The 27,382-nt window shown below is 36.1% G+C and overlaps 2 protein-coding genes and 2 pseudogenes across 2 annotated transcripts; all 4 read left to right on the forward strand.

The window, feature by feature from the left end:
- The first annotated feature begins 6,272 nt into the window (after positions 1 to 6,272).
- LOC150089042 (histone H3.3 type 2-like) lies at positions 6,273 to 6,683 on the forward strand. Its single transcript, XM_090371018.1, has one exon. The coding sequence runs from the start codon at positions 6,273 to 6,275 to the stop codon at positions 6,681 to 6,683; it is 411 nt and encodes a 136-aa protein (XP_090227144.1).
- A 9,987-nt stretch (positions 6,684 to 16,670) lies between these two features.
- Positions 16,671 to 16,981, forward strand: LOC150089043 (histone H4-like; annotated as a pseudogene).
- A 3,001-nt stretch (positions 16,982 to 19,982) lies between these two features.
- On the forward strand, positions 19,983 to 20,395 carry LOC150089044 (histone H3.3 type 2-like; annotated as a pseudogene).
- Positions 20,396 to 26,363: 5,968 nt separating this feature from the next.
- LOC150089045 (histone H3.3 type 2-like) lies at positions 26,364 to 26,774 on the forward strand. Its single transcript, XM_090371019.1, has one exon. It carries the CDS (start codon positions 26,364 to 26,366, stop codon positions 26,772 to 26,774), a length of 411 nt encoding a protein of 136 aa, XP_090227145.1.
- Positions 26,775 to 27,382: the final 608 nt, after the last annotated feature.

Genomic DNA, 27,382 nt, shown 5'->3' on the forward strand with positions numbered 1-27,382 from the left:
AGGTATTGTCGGGTGGTACAGAAATTGCACTATGCCTGTTGGACAGTATCAAAAGTGAAACGGGAATACGCCATTTCCGGAACAACATCTCATCGTGGACAGCGCTGTGAACAGAGAAAGGTGGTGGATGAACATAGCCGTTGACATCTGTCTCGCATTGTTTCAGCCAACCAAAGAGCGATAGTGGCACAAATCACAGCCGACTTCAACGAGGGAGGTGCCAGAAACATCTCATAACCTAGGTTATGGGAGTCGCCGATCCATCTGAGGACGCTGTTAACATCACGACACAGGACTATATGCCTCAACTGGGTGAAAGAACATCGGCACTGGTCCTTGGATGATTGCAGATGGGTCTCCGGTTTCCAGTTTTCGAGCAGGCGGGAGGGTGTGTATCTGGCGGAAACCGCAAGAAGCTGTACACCCGTCATGTCAAAAAGGAACGATTCAGGCAGGTGGACGTTTCGTAATGGTCTGAGACATGTTCAACTAGCACACGTTGAGATTTCCGGTACGTCTAGATGCATCGTTGAACGGTCCAGGTTGCGTGTCCATCCTTGCAGGCCAACTGCATCCTTTCATGGTCATTTGTGCATCCGCAAGGCAGTGGAATCTTCCAGCAGGCCAATGCCCTTCTCCACAGAGCCGTGGTGGCTAGATCATGGTTTGAAGAGCATTCTGCACTTTTTACCACCATGGATTGCCCTCTCCGTTCACCGCACATGAATCCTATGGAGCATCTTTGGGATGCTGTGGAAAGGTCCTTTTGAGCTTTGAATCCTCCACCGAGGATTGTAACGGAATTATGGACAGCAGTGTAGCAAGTATGGATGGAAATACCTTTGGAATGCTTTTGTGTAGTACTGGACTAAAAGCTTCGCCGTGTTACTGCCCTTATCCGGGGAAAGGTGGGTCTACCTGTTACTATGTAGGTAACTCCCCGATTTCTGTCTACAAAAAATTTACATTTTCTTCCAAGAAAGAGAAAGCAAATCTAGTTCGAAAATACGGAGGAAATTTAAAAATATCTTCCAAGATGCAAACTAACTCTGATAAAATCAAATCAGCACATATTAGTTCGTTTTCTCAGAAATTGTGAGCATGGCATTATCATTAGTATTACATTTTTACTGTGTGTGAAAAAGTAAATCTGTTTTTCATCATATATGTTAATAATAGAGACTGATCCAAAGCAGCCAGATTATATCGCACCAGCAAAGGAAAAAGCAAAAGCATTTGTTCATCCTTTCTGTCCAATCCTGCAGTAAATTATTACAAACTACCCACTTGATGCTCTTTTAATAATTGTAGCACAACTTCCTGGAATTAAGGCTTTTGTCAATCAAAAATACAAACCAACCCCTAAAGTGTGTTTAGGGTCCAACGGCACCAGGGGTTTCCCCCATCTCCGCGTAGTTTACATTGTGGGTGAACCAGTTGACTGGAAAAGCCAGAGATTTAAAAGTGTGTGGGAATTGTATTTGTGTGGTGTCGTGTACCGTTGATCATCTGGTCATTTAGCCGCTGGACCCCTATTGAGGCCCAACGTTGCCCCACGTTCGCCCCGTGGAGGCAGACCAGGAACTCGCTTGACTTAAGTTACTCTGGCAGGTTCTGCCGCTTAATTTCCTGAGATTTCGGCAGCTAGGACCTAAAAAAAAAAAAAAAAAAAAAATTGAAGATATATAAGTGTGTATATATATATATATACACATGCAATTGTAATTTATTTTTGAATGTTTGCATACAGCGCATAGCGTCCATGCATTCAAACGGCAAGAGCAGGGCAGTGGATATGATAGACCGAGACTGGGCGAAAATTATTTTTGATTTGATTAATTTAGGATGTAGGGCGTTTACATCGTGTATAGATAGAGTGGGGGAGGAGAGGCAGAAGGCTGGGGGGTAAAGGTAGAAGTATGGGGGCGACAGAGTAGATGTCCCCAGGTGGTCAGTGAGGCATGTCCATGCCTCACCAGAAGGAAAAGGAGGGTCGGCGGAGAGAGGGGGGGACAGGGTGTCTCCCCTCTTCCCGCCTGGGTTTGGGTTTAAAGTAATCGAGTCAGGTGCTCGATTTTGTTCGCCAAAATGGCTTGGTGGCAGTGAACTGCACGATCCAGGTCGGTGTGTTCCTTTGAAAAGTCCAGGGTTGTAGTCATTCTAATGGTTGTAAGCCGTATCCTTTATTCTTGGTAGAATCCGTTTCCTTGTAGGGTCCACGATGCGGCAGTCATGACACTTTGTCGTTTTCAGTTCTCAGCTTGAATTAGTTTTATTGCTGTTGGTCACGGTTTGGTTGTTGTACAATGAGGGTACGTCTCCTCTTGTAGAGGTCTTCTGCGAATTTGGAGAATGCAATGTATTGCTCTTTACTGTCGAGTAGGTGCTTTTCTCTGTCTCTGGGCAAGAAGGTGATCCTGGAGATGAGCTGGCAGCGAAGGTCATCGTAGAGCCGGCAATCGTACATGAGATGCTGCCAGCTCTCAGACTCTCCACAGCAGCAGGCAGGGTCCTCTGTGATGCCCAGGGCTGTGAGTTTTGCCTTGAATGCTCCGTGTCCGGTAAGTAGAAAGGTTGTATAGAGGCCCGGTGAGAACCACAGCGGGGCCTTCGGATGCAATTTCTCCACGTTGGGGAGAAATTTCCTAGTGATCTCTCCCTTGGAAGAGTTGTCCCATCTAGATTGCCATATTTGCGTGAGGTGGGCAGTGAGCCTTTTCTTTTCGGTCGCTCGGTTAGCAGTGGGATCTGCATTGAAGCCCATGAAGGTGCAGGCGTTCCCCTTATAAATTTCATAGAGGATACCGAACCAACCCCTAAAATGGGGTTGGTTACCAGAAATCAATGGACCTTCTAATCAGAAAGGTTCTTTTTCAGCGCATTGTTCGATTACAAAACTGATCTTCGCTGCCATCGGAGCCTTGCGAGAAGCTTACTTAGTGGGGGTTGTTCGAAGATACCAACTTATGTACAACTCGTGCCAAGATGGTAACCATCATACCATTGATATTTTATAATATATTTCAATTATAAGAAAACCTTAATTTAAAATTTTATGTTACAATTTATAAAAATAATTAATATTAACTGAACACTTTTTAACAAACGTTTTAAAAGCAAAAATTAGTTTTTTGTTTGAGGACTTCCCACAATGAATATAAAAAGAAAACCTATTTATTTATTATTGTCACCCAGAATGTGAATTCAACTATCCATGTGTCTCTAAATTGCGTGTGTTCTCTGGTAGATTTTCCTGTTTTTCTGCACGAAAAAACCCTAGTTTATGAGAAAGAAACCTTACTATTTAAGCTTGAGACCGACTAACTCAGCCACGGAGTGAGTGAAAAGAGCATATAAAAGTTCCTCGCGTCATCGACGGGATTCGAACCTGGGGCTTTTCCACAGACCTTAGAGTAGTATTTCCGATTAACCAGGAGAACACCTTCCAAGATTTGAGGGACGTACTCACCGTACAGGAAGATCTGGTTATGGCTAGCAGCATATTTCTCTGTGTATTTTACTTTTAATTCTGACTATTGTGGTTGGTTATACCAGATTCCAACCCCATAAAAGATGACTGGAACGAAACAAATTAAGTGTCTTTTAAGTACCCATCACATCTGGTGATCCCGGATATCATGGCTGCATAATTCCTAATTTTCTCAGCTAGTTAGTCAACGTGTGAGTGGAAAGACATCTTGACATAAAAAAATGATACCGTGGTATTTTAATTGCTGGTCTTTGTTGGTAGAGATTTTTATGAAAGGTGTGGAAATAATTTTAAATTACATAAGCGTCATCAGTGGTCAAAATATGTCTTCTTAAGAGAGAAATCAATTTTTAGGAAGTGTCTGTTAATTTTTCAACTCAGAACAAATATTTTTATTTCTTGTGATTTACAAAGGATAACTTCAATAAGATACAATTTGAAACAAGAATACTTTAGAATATTTGCTTATTTTATTTTCAGGGATCGATGATTTATAAATATGCCTTTTTTTTTTTTTTAACAGAATGAGAACTTCATACAAAGCAGATGAATCAGAAATAATAAATGAATCGGTAATAGTGTAATTTTAAGAAGGAATCTGGAGTGGAAAGGGGTGTTTATAGTTTTTCACTGAATGCATGCTAATTAATTTTTATAGATTCTCCACGAATACGTCTAGCTAGCTGGATACTTTAGCCTTGATTCTTGCACGTTTGGTATTCACAACAGACTTCTGAAAAAGGAGAAGGAATTTCAAAACGCGTGGTAAAAATTTTACAATGTTCTGCAACTGGATCTTTCCTATGGGACCTTTCTGATACTTCGAATTTGACGAAGGGCAACAGCACTTGGCCTGAAACGCTGGGTTTTGCCTACTTTTCCTGTAGAATGAACACTTTTGAAGCCTCTTTTGTGGATAACTGTTTTCCTGATCTTTCTTCTGGAACATTTCTTCCTGTATGTTTTATAACATTGTGTTTAATAGGAGCCATTATGATGAAAACGATGCCAAAATTCTGAAAATGGTAGGTACTCCAATCCCTATTTATAAGAAAGCACATTATCTTTGTTGAGAAATCTGTGCTTGCTGATTGGTTCGACAATTTTTTTTTTTTTCTCATTCTTGACATAACTGGGGTTCCACAGCACGTCAGAGATAATATGCTGAAAATGTCATCAAATCCCCGAAATGAGACCTCTTATTGTATTCTTGTTTTCCAATTGCAATAAGTGAAAAATTTGAAACAAATTATTAATTCGTAATATATTATGGAGAGTAAAAGAATTTTATGAAAGAGAAAATCAAGAGGACTTTTTAAAAATTCAAGAAAGAAACTTGGTCATTGAGTTCGAGCTATTTAAACAATTCATTAGTCTCCTTTGGGAATTCTGTTTTTATCCGGTTTATAAGTGTTCATGGCTCCAGGAAAGGAATTAATCATTGTATTAAGAAATATAAGTAATTTGTATAAGTTATTATGGACTCGCAGAAAGAAAAAATTCTTTAAGCCTTGAATTTTTTGACATGCTACCTAAATTATTATAACTCTAAAGTAAACTATTAAAACCTCGTAAAGACGAGAATGATTTTATTCAGGAAATTTTTCAATATAGCCAAATTAAAATACTTGATAACAACAAAATATGTTATTTGTAATATCTGGAATGTATTTCGGAAACAATCTGATCTGGAGAATTTCAAAATGGGAAAAAGAAAACATTAAGACTCGTGAACTGACATAAGGGAATTTCGAAGAGGAATATGTGGGCAAGAGGGCAATAGGACGCGTTATTTGAGTGGACTCGGGTTTAAGTTCTTGACTGCTGAATACGAGTAAATTGTTGATTTACTGTTGATGTTGATGATTTTTTGTGGTCCTGCCGGAGTATAAAAAAGAATTCTAATATGTATATAGTAAAACATGAAATACATGCCAGTAGTATCTTTTTTTTTTTTTTTTTTTTTCAAATTAATTATAGGCCGTAGAATGCAAATCTAACTGTCTGTTAATCACAACTACAGAAAGTTTGAAATAACATTTAAAATATATAAGAGAAACTACAAAGGAGGGTGTGATTTTGCTATCTAATATAAGAATGCAAACTTTAATTGAATTTCGAGAAGGAACATGCTTAGTTTGGGATTTGCATTAAGTGGAACACGAAATGATTCAAACAAAACTATTAAATGGTTCTACAAAGATAATCCAATTTTGTTTTTTTTTTTCAAGGAGAAACAGCAGATGAAAAGGAATTGGGAAAAGTACTGAAGAATTTTTCAATCAAAAAAGGAAACCAACCATTCAAATAAATACAACATATAGACAAATACTATTAAGGTTGTTAAACACAAGGGAATTCTTTATATTTTCACATCAAATGTATCTTCTATAGTAGAAGGTTAAAATGTAGACTATAATCCCTTAACTTATAGAAAAAAAAATAAATTTTAAGAATTTAAAAAAAAGGACGTTTTTATTTGGATAGAACTAGAAATGTAATCCTTGTGTCATAGAGCATAATCATCAGAGGTGTTGAATTCCCGGAACAGATAAACTGTCTAGGAGCCTTGAGGGTAATTGTGACGTCACTTGGAAAACTACCAGGAAAGGAGGATTAGATTTAATATCTAACTCATAATCAAAAGAAACTGACAGCAGCACTATTAGCCAATCAGCACTCGCCAAGATTAATCCAATCACAAAGCTTTGGCGCCTATAAATGCCGTGAAGTTTGTCACTCAATTCACTTGGTTTTCAGAAGTTCCAGCACCGTTATCGTTATGGCTCGTACTAAGCAAACCGCCCGTAAATCCACAGGAGGAAAGGCCCCAAGGAAGCAGTTAGCCACGAAAGCTGCTCGGAAGAGTGCACCTACTACGGGAGGAGTTAAGAAGCCCCACCGTTACAGGCCAGGGACCGTTGCCCTTCGAGAAATACGTCGTTACCAGAAGTCAACGGATCTTCTAATCAGAAAGATTCCATTTCAGCGTCTTGTTCGTGAGATAGCCCAGGAATACAAAACTGATCTTCGCTTCCAGAGTGCTGCTATCGGTGCCCTGCAAGAAGCCAGCGAAGCTTTCTTAGTGGTGTTGTTCGAAGACACCAACTTGTGTGCAATTCATGCCAAGCGGGTAACTATCATGCCCAAAGATATGCAGCTGGCTAGACGGATTCGAGGAGAACGTGCTTAAATCAAAGCAAAAGAAAAAAAAAAATACGGCCCTTTTCAGGGCCACCATTTCCTGATAAAGTGATTGCCTGAACGTACAATGCGAAATAACATTACTACACTGATTTTCTATCTTTAATATACTTAATATTAAAGTACTTTAATATTATAGTCACATAGCGGAACCAAGAATTCAAAAGGTGAACTTTCTTCTTCATAGTGAAAGTTCTCTGTTCGAACAGAGAACTTCATAGTGAAAGTTCTCAGTTCTCTGTTCAGCCTTATGATTTTAAATCGGAGCAGTTACAAAATTTAAATTACGGCTCCACTTGAAATAAGTTAAATTTATTAATTTTCGAATTTATAATTAAGATTATTCGAAATATTCAAATTTGGAAATTTTTCTTGTTCTTTTCCCTTGAATAAAGACAAATTGTTTCCCCAAATCGGAAAATTCTATTCATTATGTCGGTTACAATTGTGTCTATTTTAGTCTTCCTTTTTCTACTCAAATTATACGATCCAATATTCCATTAACAGAATTTCTCCAATCCAATGATTCTTCACTAGACGGCCCAATTGAAAAAAACAATATCACCCACAGAAAATTTAAATTTCTCCGTCGATAACTTATAAATTAATCCCAAAAGTTCTTAGTTACCTGATGTATTTACTAGATCTCTTCGTGTCTGATATTTTCTTTTACTTACCTATGTACATAAGTTCTTTTAAATCCCCTATATTCTTCTTTATGATCCTCATTCTCACCTGCTAAACGTTTCTACCTTTGACATTTTGCGCTTCCTGATGCACTCTCTTTCTTAATTTCTTTAATTGCTTTCTTTGTCCACCAATTAACTGTTGGTCTTTTATTCAGAGTTCTCTTCATTTACACTGATGATGCATTAATTAGAAGTTTTTGGATCAGTCTTATTGAATCTTCCCAGCTCTCTTCCTCAAATCCATTTAGTCTTTCTTCCAAGTGGTCATTAAATGTTCCCCATTTAGCAAATTTGTAATAAATTCCTTCAGTTGATTCTCTATGAACTCTTCCCTATCCTTACTGGCCAATTTCAAAGGATATTGCCCTATAATCAATAGTCATCCAAGTTGAGTTCACCTTCCAATTTGTAATACTCACAATTCCCTTTCCTGTAGACCAAATTACAACAATGTTGAACTCACGATTTACAGTCCACAACGTTGAACCTTCAACAGAGTTATTGTGAACTGTTAATGTATTGCCGAAATGAACTTTATTGTCCGTTTGCCGTAAAAAAACTCCTACCACTCCTGTAAACATTCAATGTCGATATTTTCCTCTACTTGCACCAATTCTGACGTCATCAGCCACCAGTTCTTTTACGTTGACCTTTCTTTCCCCAATGACTGCATACTGAAATCCTTACTTCTACAATTCCTGGCAGTACGGCTAAATTTTTGGTATTTGTAACATTTAATTATTAAGTAGATATCATTATAAAACAACTTGCCATTCCCACAAATATTTTTTACTTTGATAAAATCTTTTCCAGTTTTGGATTTATTTTCACCGAAAAATCTAATTATGACTTCCTGATTCATTTCTTCTCTTTAGATATCCATATGAACAATATCCTTCTTTCATATATTCTTCACCCAAGTTTAGTTAAATTGGTGACTAAACAACGGTCCAAAATGAATTACAAATATTTGAATTCTCTTTTTGTTGCTAAACAAATCTAGATCCTCTCGTGTCTCTGTTTCAACCACTACTCCCTTATGAAGATACAAATGAAGATGAAGATTATTCTCACCTTCACAAATTGATAAAACAAACAGTATTCCAAAAATCATTGAGATCTTTGAAGGGGTTAGGGAATGCTTGGATACATTGTGATTGTTACAAAAGGATTAGTAGACGGTAGAATTAGCACAATAAAAGAGATAATTGTTTAATGAAACTCCCAAAAGTTATCAAACCTACTGTACTAGTGCCGTGCATGGGTTGAAGGAGTTTGGGCTGGTGGGAATGCCAGAAAATTTGCTCTGGAGACTAAACATTGGTTTCACCACTTCTAGGGTTCAATAAGCAAAGAGGTGGTATTTCACCGGTTGAAGAAAGTCATCAGTCACCTAATTTTAATATTAGTTCTAGTAAGTATTATTTTGTAATATTATATTATTAGTGTTATTTTGTATCAATATTAGGAAAACAAGTTTAGTAGTACCATGCATGGGTTGAAGGAGATAAAAGGAAAGTGCTCTGGAGACTAAAATGGGTGTCGACCGCAAAAAGTCACATAAATTACAGACAGTTTATAAACAGAGAAGTACGACCTTAGTCGCTGATGTCCTTAGAACCCTACAACAACAACTGTTTAGGATTATACTAAGGATTTGGGGAGAAAAAATCCTGGGCAGGGCTTCTCTTCAGATTGCTTTAGAATTTAAACAGTTTGTCACATCACTGAATAAAATTTGAATTCGGACCTTACCAATCAACGTGACAACAATCACCATCTTGCCGTAGAATCATGACCTAATTTGTGTGTGTCTTGTAACGGCAACCACAATTTTTAGAATCAGAAACCTGTCTTTGAAACGTGTTCATTTAGTTTAAACATGAAAATATCTTGGTAGAAAAACATTATAATTACAGCTTGTAAATTAAATGTTATCCTCATAATTTTAAGAAATGAATATTTTCAAGATTCAACCACAGACAGGAAATTAAAATCTCATATTACATTGTTCATTTGACTTTATAATTTCTCCTTACAATTGAAACCACACCACGACATCACCTGGTGGGTATGATTGTTTGAAGTTCAACTGTGTAAAATGCCGTTTTTTTATGCGAATAGCAAATTATTTGCACTGAATTCGCCTTGGTTTAAGTATTTCAAACTTAAAACAAGTTTGAAAAACTTAATACTACAGGCAATGAACGTTGCCACTTATTCATTGGTGGGGTAAGCTTAAACCGCTCTGGTGATTATTTAACATGAGAAAAAAACGGAACAAGGAGTAGAAAGTATATGTTGAGTTCGATGGACGTGCAGAAACAAGGTTTATCACTTGAAGAAAGGGTAGGATTATATAGAATGGCGAGTCAATAACAGAGTTTAATTTTAAAAACAAAAAGAGATCCATTGAGTTATCATCTGGGACGATTCTGAAACGCTTTTCGGATAAAATTCTCAACAGATTCGATAGTTAAAAATAAAAAAACAAAGCAATCACGCAATAATAATTAAGTAATCAATAGTAGGATTTGTCTTTAAGATTCCATGCAGAAAATATTGACTTTCCTTTCTTTATAAGATGCATGGAGGACTATCTCGTCCTTTAACCTCTTTCTGCAGCCAGCAGGTGCCAAACTACATGGACAGCGAAATGGTCCCAACTCTTTCAATTGTATCAGAAACAAAGCATTGAATAATGTGTTTTAATTATTTGTTATTAGAATTTATAACATATCAAGGACATTACTTCATACAATATGGAGTTTTGAAAATACCTCAATATACGTGTTCAAAGAGGTTGAAAGGCCCTTTGGCAATTATAAAAATTGCTTCACAATTTATTTTAGGGAAAACAGAAAATTTTCAAATGTACTAAATTAATTTGCATATTACTGCCAACAGGCTAAATGGGACAGATTAGAAGTATGAATATACGTTGCTTATAATCAACGAATACATACTTTTGAATTCATTCTCCAGCTAGGATAAGTCAAGTTTAACAGTTAATTTAACCACCTGAAAATATTATTTTAAAAATGTCGAGACTAAGTGAGTTGTTTTCTTCGTAGGGATCCATAAAGATTAATTGAAATTACTTAAAATTCCTTAATACCCTGATCAATTCCTCTTCTTGAGCTTTGGCTACTTACAAACTGGACTAAAACACAAACAGAATTCCCATAGATGGATAATGACTTGTATGAATAGCCTTAAACTCAATGGAAATTTTTCTGAATTGCTTTATATCTTATAAGTTACCCAAGCATCCTCTTGAACTTTCTCTAACTTTCTTAAAAAATATTCTCTATCCAGGACAGGAAAAGGAGCTTTTGATTTTTCTATCCTAAAATATTTTTATTCTCCTTAATACCTTAGATCACTAAGGATAAATGAAATTTATCCTCCATCATCAACCTCAGTGGTCAACATTTTCTACTTATACTTTAATAGTCTATTTGATTTTCATGTAAACATTTAGCAACAGATAAGCAATTGTTGCATAAACTTTTTACAAAAAAATGTCACGCCAAGAGAGTCTTAAAACTTATATGTAATAAAAGAATTTACAATTATAATATTTTAATTTTTTACTGCTATTTTTATAGTTATGAAAAATATCACTTGGCAAAATAAATGAGTTTATTATACTATTACAATTAATAACTACCATTACAATTAATTTATTAATATTTCTTATTAATTAATTTATTCTTCCCTTGTTAATTCTACTATTAGAATTAATAAGGGCATCAGACATGAGGGAAAAAAGTCATTAAAAAATGAGTTCAGTAAAAAATTTCGTGACGTCATTCGACCACTTGCGATTATTATTATCATCAGTTTATTTCTCTTAGGAGAACACCCGGTTACAGCTACTGGCTAGAGGGTGAAAATACATATACAACTATGTTACAAAAATACATCTATGTTACAATTATAAAATACATGAAATACATAATATCTGATTTATAACTACATTTTATCTGGAAAATACACTATTTGAGTTATTAATTATTCGCAAATACTTTTACTATTTAACTACTGTAAACTGGTAAGAACATACCGTGACAATTGAAGCATACCTTCTGCTTAAACACCCACAAGTGGGAGTTTTACCATATTTACATAAACACAAATATTTACAGCAGCCAAAACAACGTACAGCATATGAAACAACAGGAATGACCATGATACGGCAAAATAAAAATTTTAAAGTTCAATGTTCCAGCAGTCTTCTTCTTCTTCTGTGGGGATTAGAGTTGTGTAGGTAGGCCAATCCTTACACATTGATGAGGTCGGGTTTCCTAAAGCCCAGTGGCTTGTGCCTGGCCTAACAAGGTGCTGAAACTGTATCCTTACATCTGTATTTGCAAGTAAGAGTTTCTGAGAACTTCCTTTCTGTAGGATTTGCAATTGCAGAGCTTTTCAGGATTGATGTTGAGGTTGTTAAATAGCTGGATGGTGTTTGCTGGGAAGAATCTTCCGAGGCTATTCAACTGCGTAAATGCCGCTTTCAGTTGTGGTTCTTTATCTGCAACTCGTCTTGATTTTTCGCCGGGTATTTTTATCCACTCTCGGGCTTTCGGTGCATCCAGTCGTCCCGTTAAAAGCTGAGCGAGGGTCATTATGTTCCTTGACGTGATTATTTGTCTCCAGGGTGTGACCTCTAAATTGGAGTATAGTATAGCTCTTGAGATGGTAAAAGGTTTAGCTGAAATTCTGTTCAGCCATCTCAAGAGCCAGTATTCGAGTCCTAGAAAGGCTTTGATACTGCTTTCGGGAGCTGAAGACCAGATTTGTGCCGCGTATAGGGGAATAGGAGTAACACATCTGTTGATGTATTGCTTCATCAGACCGGGGTCTCTAATACCGGTGAGCTCTTGCCTGGTTGCCCAAAGCGCCGCGTATGTTTTGTTGCGGATGTATGCGAAGTGCGGGCGAAAGGTTAGGCCTTCATCCCACTTGAGACCAAGATCAACGTGTGTCTGTGCCTTTTGGACGAGGATGCCGTTCACAAATATTTCCATTTTGTTTGGCTTTATTTTATTTGTGAAAGTCATATGTGCCGTCTTTTTTCCATTCAACTGCAGCCCGATACAATCTAGGTACTCTTGAAGTTCTTTTATTTTAGTATTAGCCACTTGGTTGTGGTAGTCAGCTGATTTCTGATCTCCTGAGGTAATAAAAAATTTTATATCATCGGCGTATGTGATGAAGTGCTTCTTGTTCTGGGCTAAGAAGGGTTCAAGGGCTATGGCAAAAAGTGTGGCAGACAAAACTCCGCCTTGCGGGACCCCTTTATCCACCTCATACATTGCGCACATGTTTTCGTTTGTCACCGCAATTTGTCTTCGCCGAAGAGTGCTCTTTAATAAATGGAGGACATTTCCTGCAATGTGAAAGTAGTCCCGCAAAATGACTATGAGAGCTGGGATGGAAATGTTATCATACGCGGAAGCCACATCTAAAAAGACTACGTCCACCTGCTGCTTGCTGTTTAGTGCTTCTTGGATCCTTAGCAGTGTCCCCATGAGGTTGGTGATGGTCGATCTCTGTGGAAGTACTGAGTGCAGGTATTCTGGCCTGTGCTTGAAGCAATGCTCGATAATGGTGTGCAGGATTGTTTTTTCAAAGATTTTTTGCAGAGAGCATCCGATAGCGATTGGTCTGAAGTCTTTTACAGATTTTGGGTTTTTTATTTTGGGGATAGGTTTTACAAAGTAGCTTTTCCACAGCGTCGGGAAGCTCTCCTCCATCAAAATTCTCTGGAAAATGTGTAGTAGTACATCGATGATGTAACAGCTACAGATTTTGATCATAAATAGTGGGAAATTATCTGGCCCAATCGTTGCTTTATTTGGGAGGCTGTTGATTGCACTTTTTAGGTTGTCTCTGCTAATACTGATTTCCTTTAGATGTTCATTGTTAGTGACAATCCGATTACTATTGATAGATTCCTTAAACCCCTTGATTACATCTTGTATCCTGTTACTGTTTGCTTCGCTGTCAATTTGGTTTTCCTTGAGGGGTGTTCCGAAAGTGGCTTCGGTCCATTCCTTAAAGGATGTCTCAGTCATGTTATGCGCGAGGCTCTTTTTGCTGACAATTCTTTTACCTTTTTTTAGTTTTGCTTTAGCCATATCTATATGTGCCCGTTTCTTCTCCTTCATGAACCGTGCTCTTTCTTGTTTGTACCGGATGTGGTCCTCTGGATGCCCAGTTCTTTTCCATTTCCTGAACAATGTTTGCTTATTTTTGAAGATTACTTTCAACTGTGAGTTGAACCAGGGCTTTGCCCTGTCTGATACTTTTATTTCCTTCGATGCTCCTTCTTCAGCCATATGCATGAGTGATTGTGAGAGCGCTGATAAGGCGTCATCAGTGCCCAAACTGTATAGGTTTTGCCAATTATATGCCATCAGATGTTTCAGCATGACGTCACTTTTAATATATTTTGATGAGAAAATCATCTTTGTTTCCCTTTTTGGATGCCGACCAGTTTGAGGGATGTCCCGGATTCTTCTTAAAGTGGCTTCACACGTGAGTGGTTGATGATCTGAAGAGAATTTCATGTAGCTGTTCCTCAACTTTATATCTGGGGTATTGTAGTATATGAGATCTAGGCATTGAGTTCCTCTTGTTGCTGGTGTTTTCAATTGGATCATGTTTAAAGCTTTCATTGTATCGTCCAACTCGCTTTTTGCCTCCCGATGTTTTGGTAGTGGCATATTTAGGTCTCCCATTATGATTGTGTCAGTGTTCGTGCTCAGATTTGAGGTGAGCCACGTAAGAAGCTCGGCTCTGTTTTCTTTAGTGTGTTCCGGTGGTAGGTATATTACGCCTAATTGCAATCTCCTCGTTTCCGTACCAAGAGTGGCAATGATAGCCTCGAAATTTTCAGATTGCGCCTCGAGTTCTTTGACTACTGAGAATCCTTTCTTGAAAAGAATCATTACACCGCCTCCTCTTTTACCCTCTCTTCCATTTGCGATGCAGTTGTAACCGCAGGAGTGTGCAAGGGCGTCCAGGTGTCTGTTATTATGGAGCCATGTTTCAACTAAGCATACGCAATCATTCTCCGAGTTCTGTATCAAGAAAAAGCTCTCTATTCGGTCCTCGTTAATGGGATAGAGAAAGCTCTGTATTGATTGGTCATTGATGAGTGAAGTTTTCTATTAGGTCCACAACTGTTTTCTTTATGATTAAAATAAAATTAGAAGCTAGCACGAAAACAGAGGAACATTACGAAGGTGAATTATTTTGTTAGTGTGGAAATTTGTAATTATATAGTAGAAAATGTTAAAATTTTAATGTATGTTTAATGGATTTTTTTAATATCAAAATCAACTGACCTAACCCACATAATCCTTATGAAAATAAAACAAAAAATAAAAGCTGCAGTGATTGAGATGCCTAAGCCCACTATGTTTAGTCTTATTAGGGTGTTTATTTCTCATCCCCTTTCGGCTGTTTTAAAATCGGGAACTCGTTTTCCGAGTTACTTTCTGTTTTGTGTGTAGCAGGCAGGCGCCATTTTTTCTTACTTCGAAAAGAAATATTCTATCATTTATAACCATGGAGATTTTCTTGGAAAAATTAACAATAATCATTCAGGGAAGGGGACAGAATATAAATAGATACAACTTGCGATTATTCCTGGCTTATTAAAAAATAAGCCAGGAATAATCTTCATAATATAAAATTACTTCTGATATATTGCATGCGAGTAATACCCCGCCCCCTCCAAATGATAACATGAAAAAATATCTGAAGAGATTACGCCAAACCTTTGAAATTAATTTCTCCATTATGAAGAGATAACGTAATTTTTTTCCCAAATGTGATGTGAATAATCTTGTCCTTTTTTTTTTGTTTTTGATACTATTCATTAATAAAAAAGCACTTTCACATGTGCATGTTGATCCAAACATAGACAATACTTTGAACGCTTCTCTTTGTAATAAAGGAAATTTTTTGCACTCAGAAGAACCCCAGAATTTTAAAATAGTTTTTTTGTTGGAAAAGACATTTCCGAGCTAAAGACGACTGCATATCAACAACTCCTAACACGGCAGCTGCTACTTCACTTTGATTGAAAATTTGTTCGAAGTTAATAATTTCAAATTTTCTGTAATTTATCATTATTTCAAAATTTGAGAGGTGCTCTTTCAAGTATTCAAATCTTTCTTGGAATTGGTCACCAAGGTCTTTGATTACATTCATTGCAAACGATGGGCACTCGTGAGCAATTTTCTCCAGACATTTTTTAAAAGTAGGAAAATTTCCTTTTTAAACTTGATTCTGAAACACGAAGTTTTTTTCTGAAATGCAATAATTTCCTCGTATATAACTTCCACAAATTTGTCTTTTTCCTGTAGCCTCAAATTTAACTGATTTAAATGGCTGAAGATGTCAACCATGAATGAAAGTGTAATCTTGAAATCTTCAGTAAACGTTTTAATAAAAATATTTTCGTTATTGCTTTCTATTTGAAAAGTTTTTACTTCTTCAAACACTGAACAGGCCCTTTCCATGACTGCTGAGCTAACGAACCTCTGTATGGGTAATAAGATCAGAATGCAGTGCTTGAAGATTTTCCAAATATATATATTTAGAAGTCACTTTTTTGGGGATGTGACTTCAACACATCCTTAATTTATTAATTCGTGAACACAAGGCCTCAATATGAGTGAAACAGTTATAATGAACAAAATTTGCTGTCCTTTCATTTTTATTAGAAAAATTTTATATTTACATATCATGAAAGGCACACCATCTGTAATAATAACATATACAAATTTGCTCAAATCAAGTTTGTGCAGTGTGAGGAATTTCATAAGTGGGCCATATACATCTTTCCAATTATGCTTATTCCTTATTAATTAATTTTTATATCTTAATGGTTAATAAATTCATTCTTATTTATTATTGATTAATTCTACTATTAGAATTACAAAGTGAATTAATTCTTCTCTGAGAATTAATAAGGGCATTAGTAAAAATTATTCCAAGTAGCTGAACTAAAACCAACATTACAAAAAAACTAATATTGTCACGTCACTTGGGCAATTATTGCTGTATCGAGAAAAAGCTCTCTGTTCGGTCCTCGTGGATGGACTTGAGAAAAGCGCTCCGTTGATTGGTCCTTGATGAGCAAAGCTCTCTATTAGGTACTGCAATTGCTATTGAGTTAAATATAAAGTTATGAACAACTATTTGTGCTTGTTAGTTTTCTGATCTGATTGCACGCTATTCTAGTTTATTGAGCTTTATCTTTCGAAATGTCTGGTCGTGGTAAAGGTGGCAAAGGACTTGGAAAGGGAGGTGCCAAACGTCATCGTAAAGTTCTTCGGGATAACATGCAAGGTATTACGAAGCCTGCTATTCGACGTCTTCCCGGCGTGGCGGAGTGAAGCGTATTTCTGGATTGATCTACGAAGAAACTCGTGGTGTCTTGAAAGTGTTTTTGGAGAATGTCATCAGAGATGCTGTTAATTATACGGAGCACGCTAAGAGAAAAACTGTTACTGCTATGGATGTCGTTTATGCCCTAAAACGACAAGGGAAGACTTTGTATGGTTTTGGTGGTTAAAGTGGAAAAGGATAAAAAAAAAACCCAAAAAGAACGGCCCTTTTAAGGGCCACCAAATTGTGATAAAGGGATTATCATTCGAACATATAAGTTAATAGTTCCCTATTTTCAAGAAGCATAAACAAGATTTTAACTGGTCTTGATAGTGTAAAATACGTAATTCCAGAAAGCCATGTTTTCTTTATTATTAAAATAACGGTAGCACGAAAACAGGAAGATCAGTAACATGAAAAAATATCCGATTTTCTGCTTATTATTATTATAATACTTAAAACGTTTGATTATAATTGTATGATTTTTTTTTTTTTTGCAAATTTTAATCGGTGATTTTGATATTATACGGTGATTATTAAAATTATATTTCTCAGTTAAAATTTTTGGGTGCTAATATTTATTATCTTATCAACCTTGAGTCCGAAGAGATGATGCCAAAACTTTGAAATTAATTTCTCCATTATGAACAGATAATCGCAAATTTTCTCCCAAATGTGATGTGAACAATATTGTCCTTTTTTTGTTTGTTTTGTTTTTGATACTGTTCGTTAATGAAAAAGCAGGTTTATGTTGATCCAAACATAGAAAGTACTTTAAATGCTTCTTTTTGTAATAAAGGAAATTTTTTGTAGTCGGAATAACCCCAGAATTTTAAAATAGTTTTGTGTTGGAAACGACATTTCAGAGCTGAAGACTATTTCATATCAAATTCTAACTCGGCAGCTTCTACTTCACTTTGTTTGAAAATTTGTTCGAAGTTAATAATTTCAAATTTTCTCTGTAATTTATCATTATTTCAAAATTTGGGAGGTGCTCTTCCAAGTATTCAAATCTTTCTTGGAATTGGTCACTAAGGTCTTTGATAACATTCATTGCAATCGATGGGCACTCATCAGCAGTTTCCTCCAGATATTTTAAGAGTAGAAAAATGAAACAAATTTCCTTTTTAAACTTGTTTCTGAAATGCTTCTTTATACATCTTTTCCAGTTGTATGCCTAGTAAGGACATAACACTTTCATCACTTTTAAAATGATCAGTAGGGCTTCTCAAATATACAGTTTTTATATTTGAATGTCCCAAAGGGAGGTGCCGAATAATTGAACACTTTTAAACAACGTTTTAAAAGCAAAAATTAGTTTTTGTTTGAGGAAACCCCACAATGAATAAAAAAAAATTATTTATTTAATACGGTCACTCAGAATTTTAACTCAATACCAATGCATATTAGTCTGTAAAATAACTGTATTCTCTGGTCGATATTACTGTTTTGCTAGAAGAAAAATCTCAGTTTGTAGGGAAAAAACTTTACTATCGGCTACGCCGGAAACCGACTAACTTGGCCACGGAGTGAGTGAAAAAAGCCCATAAAAGTAATCGACGGAATCCAAACCCGGGCGTTTCCCACCCGGCTAGCCAGAATGAATATATTAAACATTTCGTTTTGAAAATTTTCCATTTCTGAACACTGTATTCATCACAGTGTTCCAAGTCGGAGTTGAATTACCGTTCGGATACTGGCGTACTGTTTCCAGGGACAACACATTCCAAGACTTGCAGCAAGTGCTCACCCATACAGGAAGATCTGGTTATGGCTAGCAGCATATTTCTCTATGTACTTTACTTTTAATTCTGACTATAGTGGTTGCGTTATACCAGATTCCAACCCCATAAAAGACGACTGGAATTAATCAGATTAAATGTTTTTTTTTTAAGTGCCCATCACATTTGGTGATCCTGGATATCATGGCTGCATAATTCCTAGTTTTCTTAGCTAGTTAGTCAACATGTGAGTGGAAAGACATCTTGATATTAAAAATGATACCAGGGTATTTTAATTGTTGGGCCGTGTTTGTATAGATTTTTATAGAAGGTGAACTTTTCGGAGTTATCAGTCGTCAAAGTAAGAAATTTATGAAATGAAATAAAAAAAGAAATAATTTTAAACTTATGGAAACCGCATGAATAGAAAATTCTTGTGAGCCTTTCAACAAGACGAGTTAAGTTTTTTTGTAGAGAGATTTTTAACTGAGTGAAGTCTTCTCCTGGCCTGGACAAGACATATCACAATTATAATAGAAGACATATAATATAAGAAAATGAAGAAAGCGAACTGTAATTGAATTTCGACAAGGAACATAATTAGTTTGGGATTTACATGAAGAGGAACACGAAATTATTGCAAAAAAAACCTATAAGATGGTTCGAGAAATATAATGAAATGTAAGTTAAAATGTAGGTAATAATCCAGTAACTTATAGGGAAAAAATAAATTCTCAGAATAAAAAAAAAGCCGTTTTTATTGTCTTAGAACTATAAATGTAAAAATTATAGAAGTAACTAACATGTAACAAGATTTATTATCCCATCTTTTTGTATATTTTAAAAAATATGTTGAATTCAAGGAATAGATACTGTCTAGGAAATTTGAGACTATCCTGAAAAAGGCCTCTGAGGTTGGGCAAATTCATATTTTAGCAATAAATCAGCCCATACACCATAAGAATTTTACTGTAACTAAAATATTTACAAATGAAAAGAAAATAAAATAAATATTTACAAAAACTGCTATTATTTTAAATTAAATTATGTACATGTGAAAAACATTAAAACGGTGATAAAATCTTTGCGATAAAATAGACTAAAATAAACAAAAATTAATTTAATATATAGCAGTTTTTGTAAATATTTATTTTATTTTAATTTGTAAATATTTTAGTTACAATAAAATTCTTATTGTTGGTGTATGAGCTGATTTATTGCTAAAACTTGAGGGTAATTGTGACGTCATTTGAAATACTCTCATAACCAGGAAAGAAGGATTAGATTTAATATCAAACTCTTAATCTCGAGAAACTGGCTGCAGCCCTATTAGCCAATCAGCATTCACCGACTTTAATCCAATCACGAAGCTTTGGAAGGAAGTTTACTCTTTGGCGCCTATAAATGCCGTGAAGTTTGACACTCAGTTCACTTGGTTTTCAGAAGTTCCAGCACCGTTCCATCGTTATGGCTCGTACTAAGCAAACCGCACTTAAATCCACAGGAGGAAAGGTCCCAAGGAAGCAGTTAGCCACGAAAGCTGCTCGGAAAAGTGCACCTACTACGGGTGGAGTAAAGAAGCCCCACCGTTACAGGCCAGGGACCGTTGCCCTTCGTGAAATTCGTCGTTACCAGAAGTCAACGGATCTTCTAATCAGAAAGATTCCATTTCAGCGTCTTGTTCGTGAGATATCCCAGGAATACAAAACTGATCTTCGTTTCCAGAGTGCTGCTATCGGTGCCCTGCAAGAAGCCAGCGAAGCTTTCTTAGTGGTTTTTTGTTCGAAGACACCAACTTGTGTGCAATTCATGCCAAGCGGGTAACTATCATGCCCAAAGATATGCAGCTGGCAAGACGGATTCGAGGAGAACGTGCTTAAATCAAAGCAAAAAAAAAAAAAAAACGGCCCTTTTCAGGGCCACCATTTCCTGATAAAGGGATTGCCTGAACGTACAATGCAAAATAACTTTACTACACTGATTTTCTATCTTTAATATACTTAATATTAAAGTACTTTAATATTATAATCACACAGTGGAACCAAGAGTTCAAACTTTCCTCTTCATAGTGAAAGTTCTCTGTTTGAACTGTGGTTCAGCTGCATGATTTTAATACTGAGCAGTTACAAAATTTAAATTACAACTGCACTTTATATGGTAAAATTATGAATTTTCCAATTTATAATTGAAATTATTCAAATTTGAAAAATTCACTTGTTCCTTTCCTTTGAATAAAGCCAAATCGTATCCCCAAATTGGAAGTTTCTGTTTTTTAACAATGGCTCCTTTCATGGTGCAGCAAACACGCAATCTTTCACACACCCATTATACATCCTTAAAAGGTGAATTGGCCATTTGTTCACATTCGTTTTATCATTTGCCCTTCAACCAAATTCATACTAAGGCATTTCTATAAGGTTATTTTTTCGAATTGATTGCTCTAATTTTTCCATTGTGCAAGGCTTCTCACTTTCCCTATTAAAATACTCCTCTTTTCCCTTTCTTATTTCCAGTTGCAATTGTGTATATTTTAGTCTTCCTTTTTCTACTCACATTATATGATCCAATGTTCTATTAACAGAATTTCTCCAATCCAATGATTCTTCACTAGACGGCCCAATTGAAAAAACAATATCACCCACAGAAAATTTAAATTTCTCCGTCGATAATTTATAAACTAATCCCAAACGTTTTTAGTTACCTGATGTATTTACTAGATCTGTCCGTGTCTGATATTTTGTTTTACCTACATATGCCCATAAGTTCTTTTAAATGCCCTATATTCTTCTTTATGGATTCCCGTGTCCTGATTCTCGCCTGCTAAACATTTCTTCCTTTGACATTTTCTCCTTCCTGATGCAGTTTCTTTTTTAATTTATTTGTCCATTATTTGAAAACCATTATTTAACTGGTGTTCTTTTATTTTGTTCGTTGACACTGATGATGGATCAATTACAATTTATTGGATCACTCATACTGAATCTTCCCATCTCATGTCATCCCAGCTCTCCTGCTCAAATCCAGTTCATCTTTCTTCCAGGTGGTCATTAAATGTTCCCCATTTAGCATTTTTGTAATTATTATTATTATTATTATTATTATTACTAGCCACATAGTGCAAGGAAGCCTGAGGCTTATGCAGCACCAGCCAAAAAAAATTTTTTCAGTTACCCTGAGAGAGAGAATCAGAAGTAGAAGGGAATCACCAAGAAAGAGAGGAATGATGATATCCAGCTCCGGACCCTGGGTGTGTGAAGCCCATACCCATCAGATGTGAGCCCCTGGTAATAAATCACCTCAGTTGATTCCCAATAAATGTTCCTCTCTCCTTGCTGGCCAAGTTCAAAGGATATTGCCGTGTGATCAATAGTTACTTCTACAATTCCTGGCAGTATGGCTAAATTTTGGCATTTGTAACATTTATTTATTAAGTTTTGTAACATGGCATTTGTAACATTTAATTACTAATTGGGTTTTAATATTATTTTGCTATCTTTATAAAACAACTTGCCATTCCCACAATTTTTTTTTTTTTTTTGCTACCACTTATTAAAATTTATTCCTTAAAAAACCCCCTTCCAGTTCGGATTGATTTTCACTGAAAAACCTAACGATGATTCTCTGATTCGTGTCTTCTCATGAGATATCCATATGAACAATATTCATCTTTCGTATAGATCCGTAAAAAAGACTTTTTTTGCTTATTTCCTTTTCCACATCATAAATAATTATTCTTGTTCAATGGATATTGCACTATGACAAATAGTCACCCAAATTGAGTTAATTGGATTTTAATATTAAAAATAAATTATCATCAGGAGCGAAGAGGGACGATTCTCGTAAGAAATGCTCAACAGATTGGACAGTGAAACGGATGAAACTAAACAACTACACAATCCGGGAATAATAATTAAGTAATTCGGACTATAATCAACAGTTTCATTTGCCTTTAAGAATTCACGCACGCAGAAAATATTGACATTGCTTTCTTTCTAAAATGCATGCAGGACTGTCTTGTCCTTTAACCTCTTCCTGCAGCCAGCAAGTCAACTGCATGGACGATGAAATGGTTCCAACTCTCACAGCAGAACAAACTTGCCTTCGAACGAGTTTCCTTGGTATTGTTTTACTTTAAAACAGATGGCTCGCCAATAGCTTTAGTTAGTTAACTTGTTGAAGAGATTTGACGGTTATGATAGCTTGTTTCAGGACTACCTGGTCACTTTTCATAAGGCAAGTGGGATCTAGGAAAACATGCACATAAAACCGTTGGTCGATGTGGGCTGTCATGCGATATTCCAGTTTTCAAAACTGTAATGTGCTAAAGCTTCCCTTTGAAAGGGCAACTTTTACAAACGCAAGTCCGAATGCTGCGAGAAACAACACCATCCCATTATATATTCAGTCCAAATCCTGCTACTTGTAAAAATGGACGTAAGGACATTATAATTATCATAAATTCTTACAGATGTAAACAGCTTCAGTTGTTTGTGCTTAATATTCCTGGGAATTCCATGCCTAGGAGTCTAGCCACCGGCGGAGAAATCTGATTGAGGTGTTTAAAGCTTTGAATGGATTGAGCAAGCTGAACGTTGATGGCATTCTTCTTCTTGCTGAGACTACACAAATGAGGGGGCATAAATTCAGTCTGAGGAAGGTTGATTGCAGGAGATATGTGCGGGAGTTTGCCATCGGCCAGTGGGTTGCTGGAACAGGCTTTCAAGGAAGGTGGTTGATTGCTGATACAGGCCTGTTGCTGTGGGAATGGACGGTCTGAACAGGAAGAACCAGACAAATTCCTGGAGGGTACGAAAGGGTGAAGTGCTTAGGGTTTCACCTTTTTTTTTTTTTTTTTGACTGATTCCATATAGTGCAGCAAATATTTCTGCCTCCCTTGCACTATACGGCTAAAACAAATACAGTACTAAAATAAAGTAGTACGGGCACCAACACTAGTAACTTGAAAAATGGAAACATGCCTCCTAATCCGACGAATTAGGATTATTTCGGTTGTTGCATTGTTCTGTCAATGCATGGAACATGCAGCATGGAACAACTAGAAATGTGAAACGTGTTTTGTTCATATTACATCTGCTGATATCGGTGAATCAATGTCGTAATTTCTCAGCTTATTTCATGATTGAAATAAGATGGGAAAAAATGGATTGAAAAAATGCTCAGGTAGAGGATTTAATCATAATATTAAGAAAATTTAGGCAATTTCAATTAATAAGTTAATGTTGTTGTTTGGGTTTTTAGGAGCAGTAGCAACTAAGACCATATTGCTCCAGGATATGCGGTATGGTTCCCTGATCTTTCCGCATACGGTGGTGACGGGCTCGAACCCCGGTATAATAATCAAGAAGCGTGTGGTACGCACTGCTGCTCCTTCCCACAAGGATACGGAGTCGACTTTAATAAGTTTATAAAATTAGTTATAAACTCAAATAACATATATTTTTAATACAATATACAATGATGTGTTTCTGATACACGTCAATTGGTATTGTTTGAAGAAGATGATATTTCTAGGAGAAATTCATGGATACACGGAAAATAAAATTGTTGTAGAGAAGAAAATGACTTTACCGACAAAGAGAAAACAAATTCGGAGTTGACGAATTGCTGAAATGGCCGAAAGACAGCAAGAAGGGCAAACACTTTGAATAAAATTAGAAATTATTTTGTATCCTGTTGCTTAATTCTCTCGTGAAATTGGTTTGACTTTTAACAATTTCTCCTAATCTTCTCGACAGCAGGTCACCAAAATATGACCTAAAGTATTTAATGTGATTTCGAATTTCCAGTGCAGTAAACGTTTAATGGGTCGACCGAAACAAAACTGTAAAATAACTTCAAGAAAGATAACTACGTTTTTGTTTTTTTTCCAGGAGGAGATGCAGCAAATGAAAAGGAATTCGGAAAACTGCTCTTCAAAGAATTTATTAATGAATTCCTTTCAAAAGCACAATTAAACATTTTTAGAACGGAACTTCTAACCAGAAAGGTTCCCTTTCAGAGCCTTGTTCAATTACAAAACTGATCTTCCCTTCAACAGTGCTGCCATCGGAGCCTTGCGAGAAGCTTACTTAGTGGAGTTGTTCGAAGACACCAACTTGTGTGCAACTCATACCAATAGAGTAACCAACATGTCCAAAGATATTCAGCTGGCTTCGAGGAGAATGTGCTTAAATCAGACCAAAAAACAGCCCTTTATTGTGCCACCATTTCCTGGTAGAGGAAATGGTGGCACAATTATAAGAAAAAATTAATTAAAAAGTTTATGTTACAATTCATAAAAAGAATTTAAATTAATTGAACACTTTTAACCCACGTTTTAAAAGCAAAAATTAGTTTTTGTTTGAGGAAACCCCACAATGAATAAAAAAAAAAAATTATTTATTTATTAGAGTCACTCAGAATGTTAACTCAATACCTATGCATATTAGTCTGTAAATTGCCTGTGTTCTCTGGTCGATATGATTGTCTTGCGGAACGGAAAACCTCAGTTTGTAGGAAAAAAACTTTACTATCGGCTACGCCGGAGACCGACTAACTTGGCCACGGAGTGAGTGAATAAAGCCGACAAAAGTCATCGATGGAATCCGAACCCGGGCGTTTTCCACCCTGTTACCCAGAATGAATATATTAAACATTTCGTTTTGTAAAATTTTCCATTTCTGTATACATCACAGTTTTCCAAGTCGCAGTTGAACTACCGTTCGAGTACTGGCGTACTGTTTCCAGGGACAACACATTCCAAGACTTGCACCAGGTGCTCACCCATACAGGAAGATCTGGTTATGGCTAGCAGCATGTTTCTCTATGTACATTACTTTTAATTCTGACTATAGTGGTTGCGTTATACCAGATTCTAACCCCATAAAAGTTGACTGGAATTAATCAGATTAAATGTTTTTTTTTAAGTATCCATCCCATCTGGTGAACCCAGATATCATGGCTGCATAATTCCTAATTTTCTTAGCTAGTTAGTCAACATGTGAGTGGAAAGACATCTAGATATTAAAAATGATACCAGGGTATTTTAATTGTTGGGCCGTGTTGGTAGAGATTTTTATGGAAGGTGAACTTTTTGGAGTTATCAGTCGTCAGAGTAAGAAATTTATGAAATGAAATAAAAAAAGAAATAATTTTAAACTTATGGAAACCGCATGAGTAGAAAATTCTTGTGAGCCTTTCAACAAGACGAGTTAAGTCTTCTCCTGGCCTGGACAAGACATATAAGAATTATAATAGAAGACATATAATATAAGAAAATGAAGAAAGCGAACTGTAATTGAATTTCGACAAGGAACATAATTAGTTTGGGATTTACATGAAGAGGAACACGAAATGATTAAAAAAAAAAGGTATAAAATGGTTCGAGATATATAATCAAATTTAAGTTAAAATGTAGTTAATAATCCAGTAACTTATAGGAAAAAAAAATAAATTCTCAGAATAAAAAAAAGCCGTTTTCATTGTCTTAGAACTATAAATGTAATAAATTATGGAAGTAACTAACATGTAACAAGAATTTATTATCCCAGCATGTTGTATATTATAAAAAATATTTTGGATTCAAGGAATAGATACTGTCTAGGAAACTTGAGGCTAATTGTGACGTCATTTGACATACTCTCATAACCAGTAAGGAAGGATTAGATTTAATATCAAACTCTTCATCTCGAGAAACTGGCTGCAGCCCTATTAGCCAATCAGCATTCACCAAGTTTAATCCAATCACAAAGCTCTCGAAGGAAGTTTACTCTTTGGCGCCTATAAATGCCGTGAAGTTTGTCACTCAATTCACTTGGTTTTCCGAGGTTCCAGCACTGTTCCATCGTTATGGCTCGTACTAAGCAAACCGCACGTAAATCCACAGGAGGAAAGGCCCCAAGGAAGCAATTAGCCACGAAAGCTGCTGGGAAGACTGCACCTACTACGGGTGGAGTAAAGAAGCCCCACCGTTACAGACCAGGGACCGTTGCCCTTCGAGAAATTCGCCGTTACCAGAAGTCAACGGATCTTCTAATCAGAAAGATTCCATTTCAGCGTCTTGTTCGTGAGATAGCCCAGGAATACAAAACTGACCTTCGCTTCCAGAGTGCTGCCATCGGTGCCCTGCAAGAAGCCAGCGAAGCTTTCTTAGTGCAATTGTTCGAAGACACCAACTTGTGTGCAATTCATGCCAAGCGGGTAACTATCATGCCCAAAGATATGCAGCTGGCTAGACGGATTCGAGGAGAACGTGCTTAAATCAAAGCAAAAAAAAAAAAAAAAATGGCTCTTTTCAGGGCCACCATTTCCTGATAAAGGGATTGCCTGAACGTACAATGCGAAATAACATTACTACACTGATTTTCTATCTTTAATATGCTTAATATTAAAGTACTTTAATATTATAATCACATAGCGGAACCAAGAGTTCAAAAGGTGAACTTTCCTCTTCATAGTGAAAGTTCTCTGTTCGAACTATGGTTCAGCCTTACGATTTTAAATCGGAGCAGTTACAAAATTTAAATTACAGCTCCACTTGAAATAAGTTAAATTTATTAATTTTCCAATTTATAATTGAGATTATTCGAAATATTCAAATTTGGAAATCTTTCTTGTTCTTTTCCCTTGAATAAAAACAAATTGTTTCCCCAAATCGGAAAATTCTATTCATTATGTCGGTTACAATTGTGTCTATTTTAGTCTTCCTTTTTCTACTCAAATTATACGATCCAATATTCTATTAACAGAATTTCTCGAATCCAATGATTCTTCACTAGACGGCCCAATTGAAAAAAACAATATCACCCACAGAAAATTTAAATTTCTCCGTCGATAACTTATAAATTAATCCCAAACGTTCTTAGTTA

This window comes from Mastigoproctus giganteus, chromosome 3 (assembly GCF_048544385.1).
Source record: "Mastigoproctus giganteus isolate SK-2022 chromosome 3, ASM4854438v1, whole genome shotgun sequence".
Classification (NCBI taxonomy): domain Eukaryota; kingdom Metazoa; phylum Arthropoda; class Arachnida; order Uropygi; family Thelyphonidae; genus Mastigoproctus; species Mastigoproctus giganteus.